Source organism: Cornus florida, unplaced genomic scaffold, assembly GCF_030987335.1.
Source record: "Cornus florida cultivar Cherokee Brave unplaced genomic scaffold, ASM3098733v1 CherokeeBrave_3.0.0_Hap2_Chr02, whole genome shotgun sequence".
NCBI lineage: Eukaryota > Viridiplantae > Streptophyta > Magnoliopsida > Cornales > Cornaceae > Cornus > Cornus florida.
Window position 1 is genome coordinate 36594172 of NW_026775572.1, and position 14929 is coordinate 36609100.

Genomic DNA, 14929 nt, shown 5'->3' on the forward strand with positions numbered 1-14929 from the left:
TCCACATCGACAAACCACAAACCAAAACTCACCACTCACCACTCACCACTCACCACTTGCCACTCTTCTTGCAAAGACGGTTTCATGAGCTTGTTGATGAATTGCTGCCCAGGCCTATGTGTTGTGGATAAATGATGACCAGTATCCATATCTATTCTCTTTTGGACAATATGGATTTGTAATACTTTTCCTAGGCTTTTGGTTTTCTTTTTTGTGACTGTTTTCGGCATACGGGCACATAGCCCATTATTTTGCACCCTCGGGTATCCCCCTGTATACGTGTAATTATTTTTATTTTTGATTTACACTTATTTAACAGAAAAAATATATATTTATATTATTATATATGTATCATATTATACACATACAGTAATGTACTATCTCCGTAAATGTCATGCTTTGTTTTTTTGTCTGTCCAAAAATAAGTGTACACTTTCCTTTTTCAAATAATATATTTCATAACTTTTCATATATGTCCTTTGAATTTAAAATTTCAAACTTGAATATTCAAAACTTAAAAGGGCAAGTTAATAATTTTTCAGTCCCAAAATAAATGTTCACTTTTCTTTTTCAAATAATATATTTCATATTTTTTCATATATGTCCTTTGAATTTAAAATTTTAAACTTGAATATTCAAAACTTAAAAGGGCAAGTTAATAATTTTTCAGACAGTCAATGCATGTCCCATATGTCCTCTTAAAAATTACTTCTCCGCATAAGTGACACTTAAATTGGGACGGAGGGAGTATCATTATTAGTATGTCCTAATGATATATACTATTCAATGAATTTTTTAATATTACATATTTTCTTCTCTAATTAGATTTTCATATATTAAATTTCAATATTTCCTAATACTATAATTATTTTATTAAATTTCTTTTTATACTATACTATTAGTATTATTATTTCCTTTACTAATTAGATTTACTTTTATTAAGTTAAATAAATAAATTATATAAATAAATCATTTAAAACACTTTGTACTTTTAATAATAATATATATGTAATATCATAAATAAATAAATAAAACTTGTATTAATACATAAAAATGCAGTTTTATTTATTTGGTAATTAATATAATACATAAAGCTCATTTAATAACAAAATTTTAAATTAGCCTCAGTAAGGCTACCCTTGAACCACATTGATAAACAATTAAAGATGTAAGATTAATTATTAGCATCTACAAATAAATGTGAATTTGACAACCTGATCTATAAGTTCAAGAAATGTGAAGGGCCTTTAAAAAGCTTAAAATAATCTCCACACCAAAAATGGCGATTTAAGTATGAAAAAGCTACATACCAAAAATACATAACAATTATGTCAAGAAGTCATTTCTCCCTCGATATATATATATATAAACCCTAATTATGGCAAGTAAGCTTATTGACTTGAAGATTACGAATAAATATATTGACCACATTGATGGCAATTAAAGATTACAGATTATCAGCATCACACACACAATCAGACCATATAGGTAAATAGTAGTTCGCTGGTATATAAATAGCGAGAGCTAATATGAATTTCACAATAAGACTTCCTAAGATGAAGAGCTCTTATGTTTTCACCCTCCCCTCGTGCTTTTCCTTGCTCTCTCTGTAGGTAAAAAATTTCTCATCTCCTCTGAACCATCTACTAATCGTTGCCTTTGTTTTTTTGTCTACAAAATACACATTCATATATATGTACCCACACAATAAAATACATATATACATATATTTATATACATTCATATATTATTTATAATATGCTTGTGATTCTATTTATATTATCTGGTTTAATGTATGTGTTGATGGTAGTTCGTGAGTATGATGAGGAGACCATTCCACGTCTGTCGGGATGTTGAGATCAGAGACTGAGTGGAGCTCCAAGCTAGCACAAGGAATTCTCCATAGAGGAAATTAAGAGAGAGAAGGCAGATTCACTTAACACCCATAGTAGCGTGAGTCCTAGGAGACCATTACTTATGGTTCTAGTTAGGGTGATGTATATGTATTTTCAGCCCCCTTAAATGGTGAGGGTTAAGCCCTATTTATATTACTTCATTTGGGTAAGGACCGTTGGTCATGAGAGCTAATTGCCTCTTTATCCAATGGTCGCTCTACCTAGGTAAGAACCCTTGGTTATGATGGTAGTTCTTTCTTTATCCAATAGTAATTCTGTGAGATATACATTCAGAGTATTATGTGGTCTATTACTCGAGCTCAGCTATTGGGTGTTAAACATTCTCTCCCCCTTGTGTAGACCTCGAAGTGAGACGATTCCTTGGAACTCAGCCACCTAACCACTGGTACTCAGATTCCCGCAACTGAAGATAAGGAAAGAGCCTTCCTTGGGGTTCTGCCTTCTTGGCCCCGCGAGCTCTATCCTAGCTCTACGTCTCGAGGTCCTTATAGTTAAAGGGAGCTCGAGAGAAAAATGCCTGAGGTTACACCTGCAAAAAGCAACCTCGGAAAATAGGGGAGGAGGGGCCCATCCGACTGGAGCGGGGCGCGTCCACAAAAGAGGAAAGGTAGCGACCCTTTCCTCGGCCAGTGACTTCAGTTATAAGACGAGTAGCTCGAGGATACTGTCCTTTCAGGAGCATGCCAGATAAGTACTGGCCAGGTGTGCTTATTTTCAGAGATGGTGCCACTCAAGCAGACGTCGTGGCACGTATATCAACATTTTGCCCCCCTGCTCGAAGTCGCTAGGAGAAAGCTAGAAGCTGCGAGGAGGGAGTTCGAGCAAAAGACTGAGGTAAAGAATGGAATTCTTTATGATATAAGTGAACTAACTGAGTTCCCTACGAGAGTATGAGAATGAGCTCATCGAGGAACGCTTATAAAATAGATGAGTTTACAAAGGTAAACTAAATGAACTCTTTAAAGAAGTATGAAAATGAACTCCTCAAGGAGAGCTCATTAGAAGGACAAGTTTGTCTAACAGAAATGAATTTGCCAAGGAAGTCAAATTTGAGGAGATGAGCTTTCTCGAGGAGAGCTCATCAGAGATGGGCGTTTTACAAAAACGAGTCATATAAAAGTGAGGAGATTTACACAAATGGCGAGCTGATCGAAAGAAATGCTATGAATTAACTTTATGAAAATGAGCTTGCTAGAGAACTCAACTTTGTGAAGAAATAAACTTACTGAAAGGAATTCATAAAGAAGCCAGTTTTTGTAAATAAGGTAAAATGAATGGAACTCGATAGAGTGGTCAGCTTTATGAAGAATGGGTTAATCAAAAAGAGCTCCCCAAAGAGCTAATTTTGTAAATGTGAGTCAACCGAAGGAAGCTCAGTAGAAAAGTCAGTTTCATAAATTTGAGCTAGCCGAGGGGAGCTCAATAGAAAAGTCAGTTTGATAAATGTGAGCTAGCCGAGCTTTGCGTCTCAAGGTCCTTACAGTTAAAGGGAACTCGAGAGAAAAAATGCCTGAGGTTACGCCTGCAGGAAGCAACCTCGTAAAAGAGAGGAGGAGGGGCCCATCCGACTGGAGTGGGGCGCGTCCACAGAAGAGGAAAGGGAGCGACCCCCTTCCTCGACCAGTGAGTTCAGTTATAGAACAAGTAGCTCGAGGATACTTAGTCCTTTCAGGAGCACGCCAGATAAGTACTGGCCAGGTGTGCTTATTTTCAGAGATGGTGCCATTCAAGCAGACGTCGTGGCACGTATATCAATATTTTGGTAACTTCACTGGGGAGGAGCGGTTCACCCATGTCAAGCATACGAGAGATTAGTCCGCCCTCTCAAACCAGCCCTGCCCTAGGCGAGGGCTACGATGGATCTGTAAGTATGCCTGGGTCGTACTTCCCTGGAACTAGGATTATCTACCCTGATGCACTAGTCGAAGCCCATAACGCACTGTCGCACAGAATGGAGCAGCTCGAAGGCACTCAGAGGGAGGTAGTGACCTTGCTGCGGCATATTGCTGACCAAGGAGCACTTCGGCGAGGTGCAAATTCGAGTGACAACCTTCCTGATGAGTTTACTGGGGAACATGCAACCCCGGGTAATCCGGCGCGACAGACATTCTAGTCGTCAGTTGAGGCAAGACGAGCCACCAGTCGACGCAGGCGGTCGCGAGATACACCGTTGCGGGCTCACCGAACCCTTTGTAGTACTCCTCTCATGGCACCCGTAAGGTTAAGTATGCCGAGTACCGATCGGAGGGAGGCTCGTCACAGAGACACGAGCTCGGAAGAATTCGGACATCAACAGGACCCTGTGCAGCGGTCGCCATATGTAACTATGGCGGACCTGCAAACACTATTACGAAACGAAAAGAATGTGCTGATGCAGGAGGCAGCCCCTGAACCACCTTACGCGCAATCCATCGCGCTTCTCCCTTACCCCCCGGGGTATTTGACCCCCAAGTTCAGCAAGTTTGATAGAAGGAAAGGGAACCCGCGAGAGCATGTGGTACGGTTTATTGAGGCCTTGGGACCCTTCAGAAATGATCATACTCTACGTCTTAGGGAATTTTCAAAAACTCTCACGGATAGGGCTTACAAGTGGTACGTGAATTTGGAGTCTAGGTCACTTACCACTTGGAGCCAGCTGGCTACCATCTTTCAATCCAAATTCTTTCAAGTAGAAAAGAGGGTGACAACCCTCTCCCTGACCAAAGAAGTCCAGGGCCCTGGGGAGGACTTGCTCTCACATGTTCATAGATTTCATGATCGGGCTATGGAATGCTATGAAACGCATGAAGAGGAAGCGCTGGCCAAGATTTGCATACAAGGCATGCAGGGGTCTTACCGCATTCACCTTATTAATCTGAAACTCCTCACCTTTGCTGACTTAATTGAGGCATCTCGGAACTTGGCAAGTAATCTCGCTATCTGTGCGCAAGGTGCTATGCAAGAGGAGTATCGGGGTAGACGGAGACCCCAAGTCTCGGCCGCAGACGAGCCCCCCAGAAAGAAGAACGCGAAACCATCCAGTGCTCCTCGATCAAAGAATCCGGACAAAGCGCCTCCCCAGTTCCCATGTACCCCTGAAGAGGTGGAAACCATCCTCAAGAAATGGATCCAGCACGGAGACATCAGGCTGCCAGAGGTCGCTCGTGAGCCCACCTCGGAAAAAATGGCCCACACCAAGTACTGCATGTATCATCGGTATACTCGTCATCCTACTTATGATTGCTAAGCATTGCGGAATACCTTTCACAGACAAATTGCTAACGGTGAACTCATTCTTCCCCCCAGAGATGTGAGGGAAGAGCCTTTCCCTGCACATGATCGTGGAGTGGCAATGATGGTGTCCGGCAGGGAGACCGAAAGGGAAGAGACCGAGGGTGGTGCGGCCGAGATCGCGCTAGTGCAGAGAGATGACCTCGAGGCCTTTCACTTGTTAGAAGCGGCTCCTGTCAAGAATATTCTTCAAAAGATGGATTTTTCTCCTTTTGCCCAGAAGGAAATAGCAAAATTTCTGTGGCTAGCAGCAAAGGAGGGTGTCAAGGAGGTGGCGTCTATCGCGTCACTCCCTGTATCATAAAGGTCAGCAGGGTCGGCTTTGGTCTTTACAGAGGAAGATAAATGTGTCCCTACTCCGCATAACAGGCCATTGTATGTCACGGCTTCACTCAATAGGGTCGAGCTCAAGCGGGTATTTCTGGATAATGATTCGTCCCTCAATATCATGCCTCTGGAAATCTTTCACCGTTGTGGTTTACCAGACGAGAAACTTATCCGAAGGCCAACACAGATCGCCGGGTTTGGAAGTGATATTCGGAGAACTGTGGGGCACGTGACGGCCGAGTTGGCCATTGGGAAGTTCAAAAGTTCAGTGAAGTTTCACGTCATTGATTCGGATACCTCTTACCACTTGCTCATAGGTAGGAGTTGGATACACAAGTTCGGGATTGTACCATCCTCGTATCACCAATACATGAAGGGGTTCTGGAACGGGAAACAGGTGATGGTCCGCTGCTCTGATCGACCATTTACTAAAAGAGAGTCTCACATGGTAGAGGCTAGATTCTTTAACGAGTTAGAAGATGCAGAGGAACCACAACCATTAAGGGCCCTTCCTCTACCGAAGTGGGAGGATGTCGACCAACAAAAGGAGGAGAAAATGCCAGGAGCGACTGCTAGCCGAAGGAAGCCAGCTGTCTGCAAAAGGATACGTTTAGCCGACGGGAGAGTGGCATACCGCTTATGACGGTGTTGGGGGGCACGATCTAGGGGGAGATCGCGCCCCCGAGTGGAGTCATGTCAGGTAGAATCTCCGAACTATGAGGAGGCCAAAATGGAGTTAGGCGAATTCGCTCGGCTCAGTCAGAAAGAAGTAGAGGAAGTTAATTTAGCCAATGACGGTCACTCCCGGATAATCTATGTGTATAAAAAGTTAGAAGGAAGTGAAAAAACGGCACTGGTAGCTCTGCTCAAAGAATTCGAGGATGTCTTTGCCTGGACATATGAGGAAATGCCCGGACTAGATCCTCGGGTAGTGGCTCACCACCTTAATGTGCGATCGGATGCATGCCCGGTTAAGCAGGTGCAAAGAAGTTTTCGGCCAGAGCTTGAGTTGCAGATAAAAGAGGAGGTGCAGAAGCTTTTGCTTGCCGGCTTTATCAAACCAATTCAACATCCCACGTAGTTGGCGAATGTGGTTCCAGTAAAAAAGAAGAATGGAAAAATTAGAGTTTGTGTTGACTTCAGAGATCTGAACAAAGCATGTCCAAAAGATGATTTTCCACTGCCTATAATTAACAACTTGGTAGACTCAACCTCAGGGCATGAAATGTTCTCGTTCATGGATGGATACAACGGATATAATCAAATTAGAATGGCGCAGTGTGATGCAGAGAAAACAGCAATCCGCACCCCCATGGGAAACTTCTATTTTACAGTCATACCCTTCAGCCTGAAGAATGCAGGGGCTACTTACCAGCGGGCCATGACAGCTATTTTTCATAACATGTTGCACAGGCAAATGGAGGACTATATAGATGATCTGGTGGTGAAATCCTGAGTTCGTAGTGAGCATTTGACTAATCTGAGAAGTGTTTTCGAAAGATGTCGGAAGTTTAAGCTAAGGATGAATCCACTGAAATGCACCTTTGGGGTCGAGGCCAGCCGTTTCTTGGGCTTCATAGTGCATCGTCAAGGGATCGACATCGAGCAAAGCAAGGCCCGAGCTATCACAGAAATGCCCCCGCCACGGTCCTTCAAGTAACTGAAGAGTTTAGTAGGAAGGGCCTCGTATTTACGACACTTTATATCGGTGCTCATAGAAGTAACACATGCTTTTGGCGCTCTGATGAAGGAAAAGTCCGAGTTTAGATGGAGCGACGAACACCAGCAGGCTCTCGACTGTCTCAGGAAACTGCTCTCATCGCCAACCACCATGATAGCTCCTCGGACAGGGATTCCCCTCAAACTCTATATTACCTCGACAGAGCGCTCTATTGGGGCGCTCCTCGCTCAGGAAAAGGACGGTCAAGAGCGCCCCGTGTATTACATCAGCCGAGTCGTGCAAGGTGTCGAGGCACGCTATTCTCCGATAGAACGCCATTGCCTCTCCCTCGCCTTTGCAGCCAAGAAATTCCGCCATTATTTCTTAGCCTATACCATTCATCTCATCACCAAGTGTGACCCGTTGAGATATCTGCTCTCGTGTCCAATCATTTCGAGGCGAATGGCACGATGGCTCTTAATGTTAGCCGAGTTCGATATCCATTGTCTAGCACCACGGGCCATCCTAAGTCAAGCCTTGGCAGATCTGATAGCCCAATTCCCCTTTGAAAATTTCGAGCCGGTGCAGGATGATCTTCCCCTCGATGAATTCGAGTCGATTTGTTGCGTGGATGAGAACATGATCTGGACTCTGTCATTTGATGGATCATCAACCTCTATAGGAGGGGGCGCAGGAGTAGTGTTAACCCCTGAAGAGGGGAAAGCCCGAAATTTTTCATACAAGCTCACCTTTGGATGTTCTAATAACACAGCAGAGTATGAAGCTTTGGTACTGGGTCTTCTGGCGGCCTGGGAAGCTAAAATCAAGCAGTTGCACGTGCAAGGGGATTCAAACTTGGTGGTAAAACAACTAGATGGCTCTTATGCTATCAAAGAGCCAGCTTTGGCAGCATACAGAACTATTATCCAGAAGCTCAGTGGTCACTTTAGTGAGCTCCAAATAACCCATGCACCGAGGGATGCTAACCGGCATCCGGACGCCCTGGCCACTCTGGCATCCAAGGTCGAGATTACAGGAGAATCAGTAGACATCCGTATTCACAGGAAGAATGAGTCATGTCTACACAACATAAAGTGCACGGGCAATGAAGACAAGGAAGACTGGCAAGCTCACTATGAATCGCAGCTGAAGTGCGGCACGGGCGAGGTTCCTTTGTCGGAACTAAAAAATTTTGCGCTGTATTTTGGAGTGTTGTACTTTAGAGCGCCTGGCGGAACCTTGGCAAGATGCATCGGAGAAGAAGAGGCAGGAAAAGTATTGGATGAAATTCATAGGCACACCTGCGGCGACAATTCCTTAAGTCTGTACCGAAGAATACAAGGGCAAGGGTATTACTGATAAGCGCCGAATATTGTATATTCAAGCGCCCTAAATTGCATTAGTTAAGTCCATCGTTTGATTATTTAAGTAGATTATCTTCATTTGTGTGTATGTATATATTTTCAGGTCTATTTGCCAAAAAAGGAGCAAAAGCAAGGCTTTGTGGAGTTTTGGCCATCAAAAGGCACAATTCTGAATTTCTGGCAGCAGTGGAGTCAGGACTTTGCTCGCCATTTTGACCTTGCAAACTCAAGAACTGGACTTCCATTATAAAATGGCATACTTAGAGCTCTGAATCAGCTTTCCAAATCTTTAAGCGGTTCATCATTCGGAGCTTGGAGCAGAGAGTTATGGCCTTGTTACCAGAGGTACGCAGAACTGCCTGGCAGCAATGAAATTCTCCATTGATCTTCATTTTTGACCAACCATCCTTGAGAATTGGATCTCTACCAAAACATGAAGTTTTTAGATCTCTGAATTATCTTTCCAAATCTTCAAACGGTTCATCATTTGGAGTTCAGAGCGCAAAGTTATGGCCATTTTACCAAAGTAGGTCCGGGCGGAGCAAACCAAGCATAGGGCATTCTGGCCAATTTTCGAGTGCTCGAGGCCTTATTTCGAGTGCTCGAAATTAGGGCAGATTGCTTCACGGGATCAGCAGTGGAATCAGGACTTTGCTCTCAATTTTGACCCAGAAAGCTCGAGAACTGGACTTCCATCATAACATGAAAGATTTAGAGCTCTGAATTAGCTTTCTAAATCTTCAAACGGTTCATCATTCGGAGCTCGGAACAGAGAGTCATGGCCTTGTTACCAGAGGTGCGCAGAACTGCCTGGCAGCACTGAAGTACTGCCTTTCTCCCCATTTTTGACCAACCAGACTTGAGATTTGGGTCTTCATCAAAACATGAAGTTTTTAAAGCTCTGAATCAGCTCTCCAAATCTTTAAACGGTTCGTCATTCGGAGTTCGGAGCTCAAAGTTATGGCCATTTCATCAAAGTAGGTCTGGGCGGAGCAAGTGAAGCATGGAGCTTTTTACACTAAATTCGAGTGCTCGAGGCCCTATTTCGAGCACTCGAAATTTGGGCAGTTTGTTCCATGAGACAGCCCACTTGTGCTCTAAAATTTCCAATTTTGGATGGCCCTCTTTTATGAGGTGGTTGGGGATGTTTTTGGAGGAGAGAGAGAGCCTAGTTTGGTGGTAGATAAGAGCCACACATTTCATAAGTTTCATTCTACAAGATTAGAGGAGGGAGAAGAGAGCAAGGAGGAGGAGTTCTTGAAGCTTCAAGGAGGAAGCTCGAAAATGGAGGGGAAAGCCTTGCTTCTTCCTTCATCTAGGGCCACCATGGGTAACTAAACCTCTTCTAGGGAGGTGATGAAGCTCCATTTTGTAAGCTTTGCTTTGTTTTGATTTATATTTGGGGGTTAATATATGTATGTAATCCTTCCATGAACTAGAGCTCTTCATTTGATGTAATGAATTTCAATATCTATACATAATCATCTTGAGTTAAATATCTTGTCTTAGATGGTTTTTCTCCTATGATTATATTGCTACATTTTCATAGTGACAATAGAATGGAGTTTATGGAAGTGTTGTTAATGGCATGATATTTAGGAGATTTGATAATCTATTGCTTAGGATCTTCCTTTGATAGATTATTCTTGGATTCTATGTCATGTGCTTCTACTATGTGATTAAGGGCTTGATAACTCTATGCTTAGTGAGTATGTCTAAGGTTACACCTAGTTTAGGTAACCAAAACATGCAATGCTTTGATAGGTTATTCTTACCTATTGATTTCATAAATTTCTTGAAGGGAATGTAATAATTTGTGTTGTTGCATCCCATGGTTATACATATATGTTATTCCCCTAGGTAAATCATATCCTAGCATGCTTATTGATGGTTGTGGAGTCTCTTCCCTAGTCTCTTCTCTATTGTTCTATCTTATCTAATTCTTGCAAGTCACTATTGTTTTATGCACTTTGAATTCCTAGTTTAGTGACGATCAAATAAACCCTTATTACCCCTTATCATTCTAAGAACAATTCTAGATACTTAGGTTGCCATAGACTAGCGTAGTCCCAGTGGTTCGACTTACCCGACCAATAGCCCTATTTTACAATGATTCGTGCTATTGCGAAGGTTGATGTATAGTTGATCAACCGATCAATTTTTGGCGCCGTTGCCGGGGACTTGCATACGGTTTAGCGACCAAGGTTCTAGGGTTAATTTTAGTTTGATTGTTAATATTGTGTCTTGTGAATATTCCTTGTGTGTTTTGACCATTTTCGTGTTGTAAGATTCTAGGGACTCGAATCTCGCCGTGGGAACGCTAGCAAAGCGTAAGTCTAGAGGACCCCAGGTAAGTTTCTTGACCTTTTAGTTTCACATTGTAAGATATCGTGCATGTGTTAAGTTTAGAAGTAGTTAATTTATTTGCAAGCCCTTGTTGAGGCTATATTATTGTTTTAATTCTGTGTATAAGCATCGGTCCTTGTCGTGGCCATTTATTTTCTGTCTTGATAATTGAGGAGAAAGGGAACATCATATGTGGAGTTGTGGATAATGAATTGCTTTGTTGATTATATGCTGCGCTGTTGATGTTCGGTCGTAGGTCACTCTCTCTACCCACAATCGATTCGCCCATTGATATCAATTCTCTTGAAAGAACTCTTAGAAGAAACCTTAGGGAATTTACTCTTACAAGGGATCTTGAAACTGAATTTAATACAATGGGAGATAATATAGGAAATCCGAGGAATGAAAGGGCTGAAATTCCTAATATCGAGCCAATGACTCTTAGAGATCATTTCATCCCTACCACCTATGCTTCTCCTTCTTGCATAATAATGCCAAACATCGATGCAGCTCAATATGAGATCAAATCAAGCACCATCCAAATGCTTCCATTATTTCATGGCTTTGATAATGAAGATCAAAATAAGCATCTTGATGAGTTCCTTGAAATCTGTTCGACCATCCGGTTGAGAGGTTTTCCGGACAATGCACTCCATCTCCATCTTTTCCCATTCTCCCTAAAGGATAGGGCAAAATATTGGTTGAACTCCCTCGCTCCCAATTCTATTACTTCTTAGGCTCAATTGCAACAAGAATTCCTTAAGAAGTATTATTCGGTGAGTAAAACCAACTAAATGAAGCGTTCCATTCTAAGCTTTTCTCAAATTGATGGAGAACAACTCCATGAGACTTGGGAAAGGCTACAAGATCTTCTTCGGAAATGTCCTCATCATTTGATCCCAAAATGGCAATTAGTGCAAGCTTTCTATGCCGGCTTGACCGAAACCCATAGATTCATGGTTGATTCGTCTTGTGGTGGGATGTTCATGTCCAAGAATGTGGATGAGGTTTGGACCCTACTTGAGAATTTAAGCGAAAATTCACTTCAACATAATTCTCGTAGGGCTCCGGCCTCAACCAATGCAAAGAACACCAACCTTTCTCAACCAAAATCTATAAGGGAGGAATCATCTCAAGTGGATGCCATAGCTCATAAATTCTACCAATTGATGGCACCACATCTTCCTCCTTCATTGTCTCAAAATTCGGCAAGTTCAGTTTGTGCCTCATGTAATAGTCCATTTCATCTCTCGGAAGATTGCCCCACACCGGAGCAATTTCCCAATCCCAACCAAGAGCAAGCTAATGCCATGTTCTCACGGCCCGGGAATAATCCATATTCCAACACCTACAATCCGGGTTAGCGAGATCATTCGAATTTCTCGTGGCGGCAACAAGCCCCACAAAATTCCCAATTCCAAAACTAAGGGCAGCAAAATCAGCCCTCTTCTCAATATCAAGGTAGACCATTTCAAGCCTTTTCAAGCTACCGTCCTCCTTACAATCCAAATGTTTCCAATCAACCTCATGTGAATCCAATTGATGAGATAGTGGCTGCAAACAAGCAAATGATGGAATCATTAAATGTGCAAATGATGGAATCATTAAACAAGCAAATCATGGATTCCAACAAGCATCTCTTGACATCCTTGCAACCTACTCTCCAAATGGTTCACTCCCATACTCAATCCATAGCTAGGCTCGAAAATCAAATGGGACAAATAGCTAACCAAGTGAACCAACTTCTTCAAAAAGACAAGGGTAAGCTTCCCGCTCAACCATTTGAAAATCCTAGAGGAATGCATGTGATTGATGAAACCCCTCCTCCGAGTGGGTCGACTCATGAACAAGTTCAAGCTATCACCACCCTTTGGAGTGGTAGAGTGGTTGACAACAAGGTTGATGAAGACACAAGTGAGAAAAACCCTCCTTTGAAAAATCCGAATTCAAGCTCTTCAAGTCCAAATTCAAGCTCTTCTTATCCAAATACCATTCACGGAAAGCCTACTCATGTCACCCCAAATGTGGAAACTTCTTATGAGCCAAAAGCTCCGTTTCCTCAACGTCTCCAAGAGTCGACACATTTTGGGAATAAGAATTGCAAAATTCAAGACATGTGGGAAGTTTTCAGGCAAGTAAAGATCAATCTTCCTCTCTTGGATGCTATCAAGCAAATTCCTCCCTATGCAAAATTCCTTAAGGATTTGTGCACTCAAAAGTGCACTTCCAGAAGTCATTTACCAAAGAAAGTGAGGTTAAACGAAAATGTTAGTGCGATCATTCAGCACAGCACTCCTCCGAAGTATAAGGATCCGGGTGCCCCCACAATCTCTTATGTCATTGGTGACAACAAAATCGAGAGGGCCCTCCTTGACTTAGGAGCTAGTGTGAATTTGATTCCATATTCGGTTTACCTACAACTTGGTTTGGGAGATCTTAAACCAACTCCGATAGTATTACAACTTGCTGATAGATCTATTAAGCAACCACGGGGAATCATTGAAGATGTTATCATAAAGGTGGATAGGTTCTACTTCCCGGTAGACTTCGTGGTTCTTGATACGGAACCAGTCCACGACCCAAGAATACACATTCCCATAATTCTCGAACGTCCTTTTCTAGCTACAGCTAATGCTTCTACTAACTGTAGAACCGGATTGATGGATATCTCTTTTGGGAATATGAATGTTAAGCTCAATATCTTCAATGCTGTGCAACTTCCTTCAGATGACAATGAGTGTTTTGCAATCACTATTGCTGATGAACACATTCAAAATCCAATCCCACCTCCTTCAACGGAGGATCCCCTACATGCTTGCTTAGTCCCTTTTGATTTTGAGGATTTTGGTATGGACAAATCCATTCGGGAAATCAACTCCTTGCTTGATATTCCATCACCATTTTCCTCTCCTTTATGGGAAGCACCAAATCCATCTCTATCTTGGGATTGTCCATCTCCTTCCATTACTTCACCGGAGTTACCTCAACATTTTGAAGGTGAACCACCAGACAAGGGTAAGGAGAATGTTGGCAAGTTGCTGGAAATTCTTCCAATCATTCTGGCCCAATCTAGAATCATTGTCCATGATACTCAACCTATGAACAAACCATTTGAGTACAATGAGGTATATGACTTGGAGATTGCAAATATGAAAGGTCATGATCCTCCCATTGTTAGTCAAGACAGTGACAGTCAACGAGCCTCCATAATCTCGAACAAGCAACACCTTTGCTTAAATCTGAAAATAAAAGAAATGAGATTAAAAGCGATGCTCAAATCCTCTAAGGCCAAACTTGTTTCTCTTCGGAAGGATCAATATCCCTCACCATTCATTGATCCAAGTTTGAGACCATATGAAGAAGGCAAGTTGCATACGGAGCATTAAGGATCCATCTCTCTAATGGATCCCGGTCCTGGTTCGTCTAGCTATCGACATTAAATTTAGCAAAGCAAGGGAAGAAATTCTTTCGATGTTCCAAGCTTCCCTCCTTTCAATTGCCTGAGCCTTGAAATTTTCCGGGAAATGGTTTCGAAAAGCCAAAAATTTGATTTTTCTGGAATGCTCTTCAGTTGTGTTCCACAATTTTAGACTGGCTTCTTAGACCTTCTCAACTTTTGTTTTCATTCCCGGAAGTTTTCGGCTCTATCAGGCAATTTTCTCAAACTTTCGATATGGCACTCACATGCATAACCTCTCATCTTCAATGCATTGTTGAAATGTCCTTAATCTCATTCATGCACTGAAGAGATGTTCCAAAGCTTGAAAATTTTCTCAAAATCATCCATGCATTGTGTGAGGTTGCAAAAGTTGGGAAATCTTCTTGAAATCATCCATGCACTCATTGAAAAAAAATTTTGCACAGTTTGAAATATTTTCTAAATTTTCCATGCATTGCAATGAAGTGTAGAGTTTGACAATTTTCCCTCCTTGCATTAGAATGGATTGAAGTTCAAAAGTTTAAAAATTGTCCATGCATTAGAACGAAGTTGAAAAGTTTTCAAAATTTTCCATCCATGCATTACATTGGAATGAATTTGCAAAGTG

The 14929-nt window shown here is 42.2% G+C and overlaps 1 protein-coding gene across 1 annotated transcript; it reads left to right on the plus strand.

The window, feature by feature from the left end:
- The first annotated feature begins 7257 nt into the window (after nt 1-7257).
- LOC132296047 (uncharacterized) lies at nt 7258-8532 on the plus strand. The gene has a single exon (XM_059794294.1). The coding sequence runs from the start codon at nt 7258-7260 to the stop codon at nt 8530-8532; it is 1275 nt and encodes a 424-aa protein (XP_059650277.1).
- Nucleotides 8533-14929: the final 6397 nt, after the last annotated feature.

Excerpts from the sequence above, each read along its gene's own strand:
- LOC132296047 (XM_059794294.1), top strand. The coding sequence starts at position 7,258 with ATGAAGGAAAAGTCCGAGTTTAGATGGAGCGACGAACACCAGCAGGCT.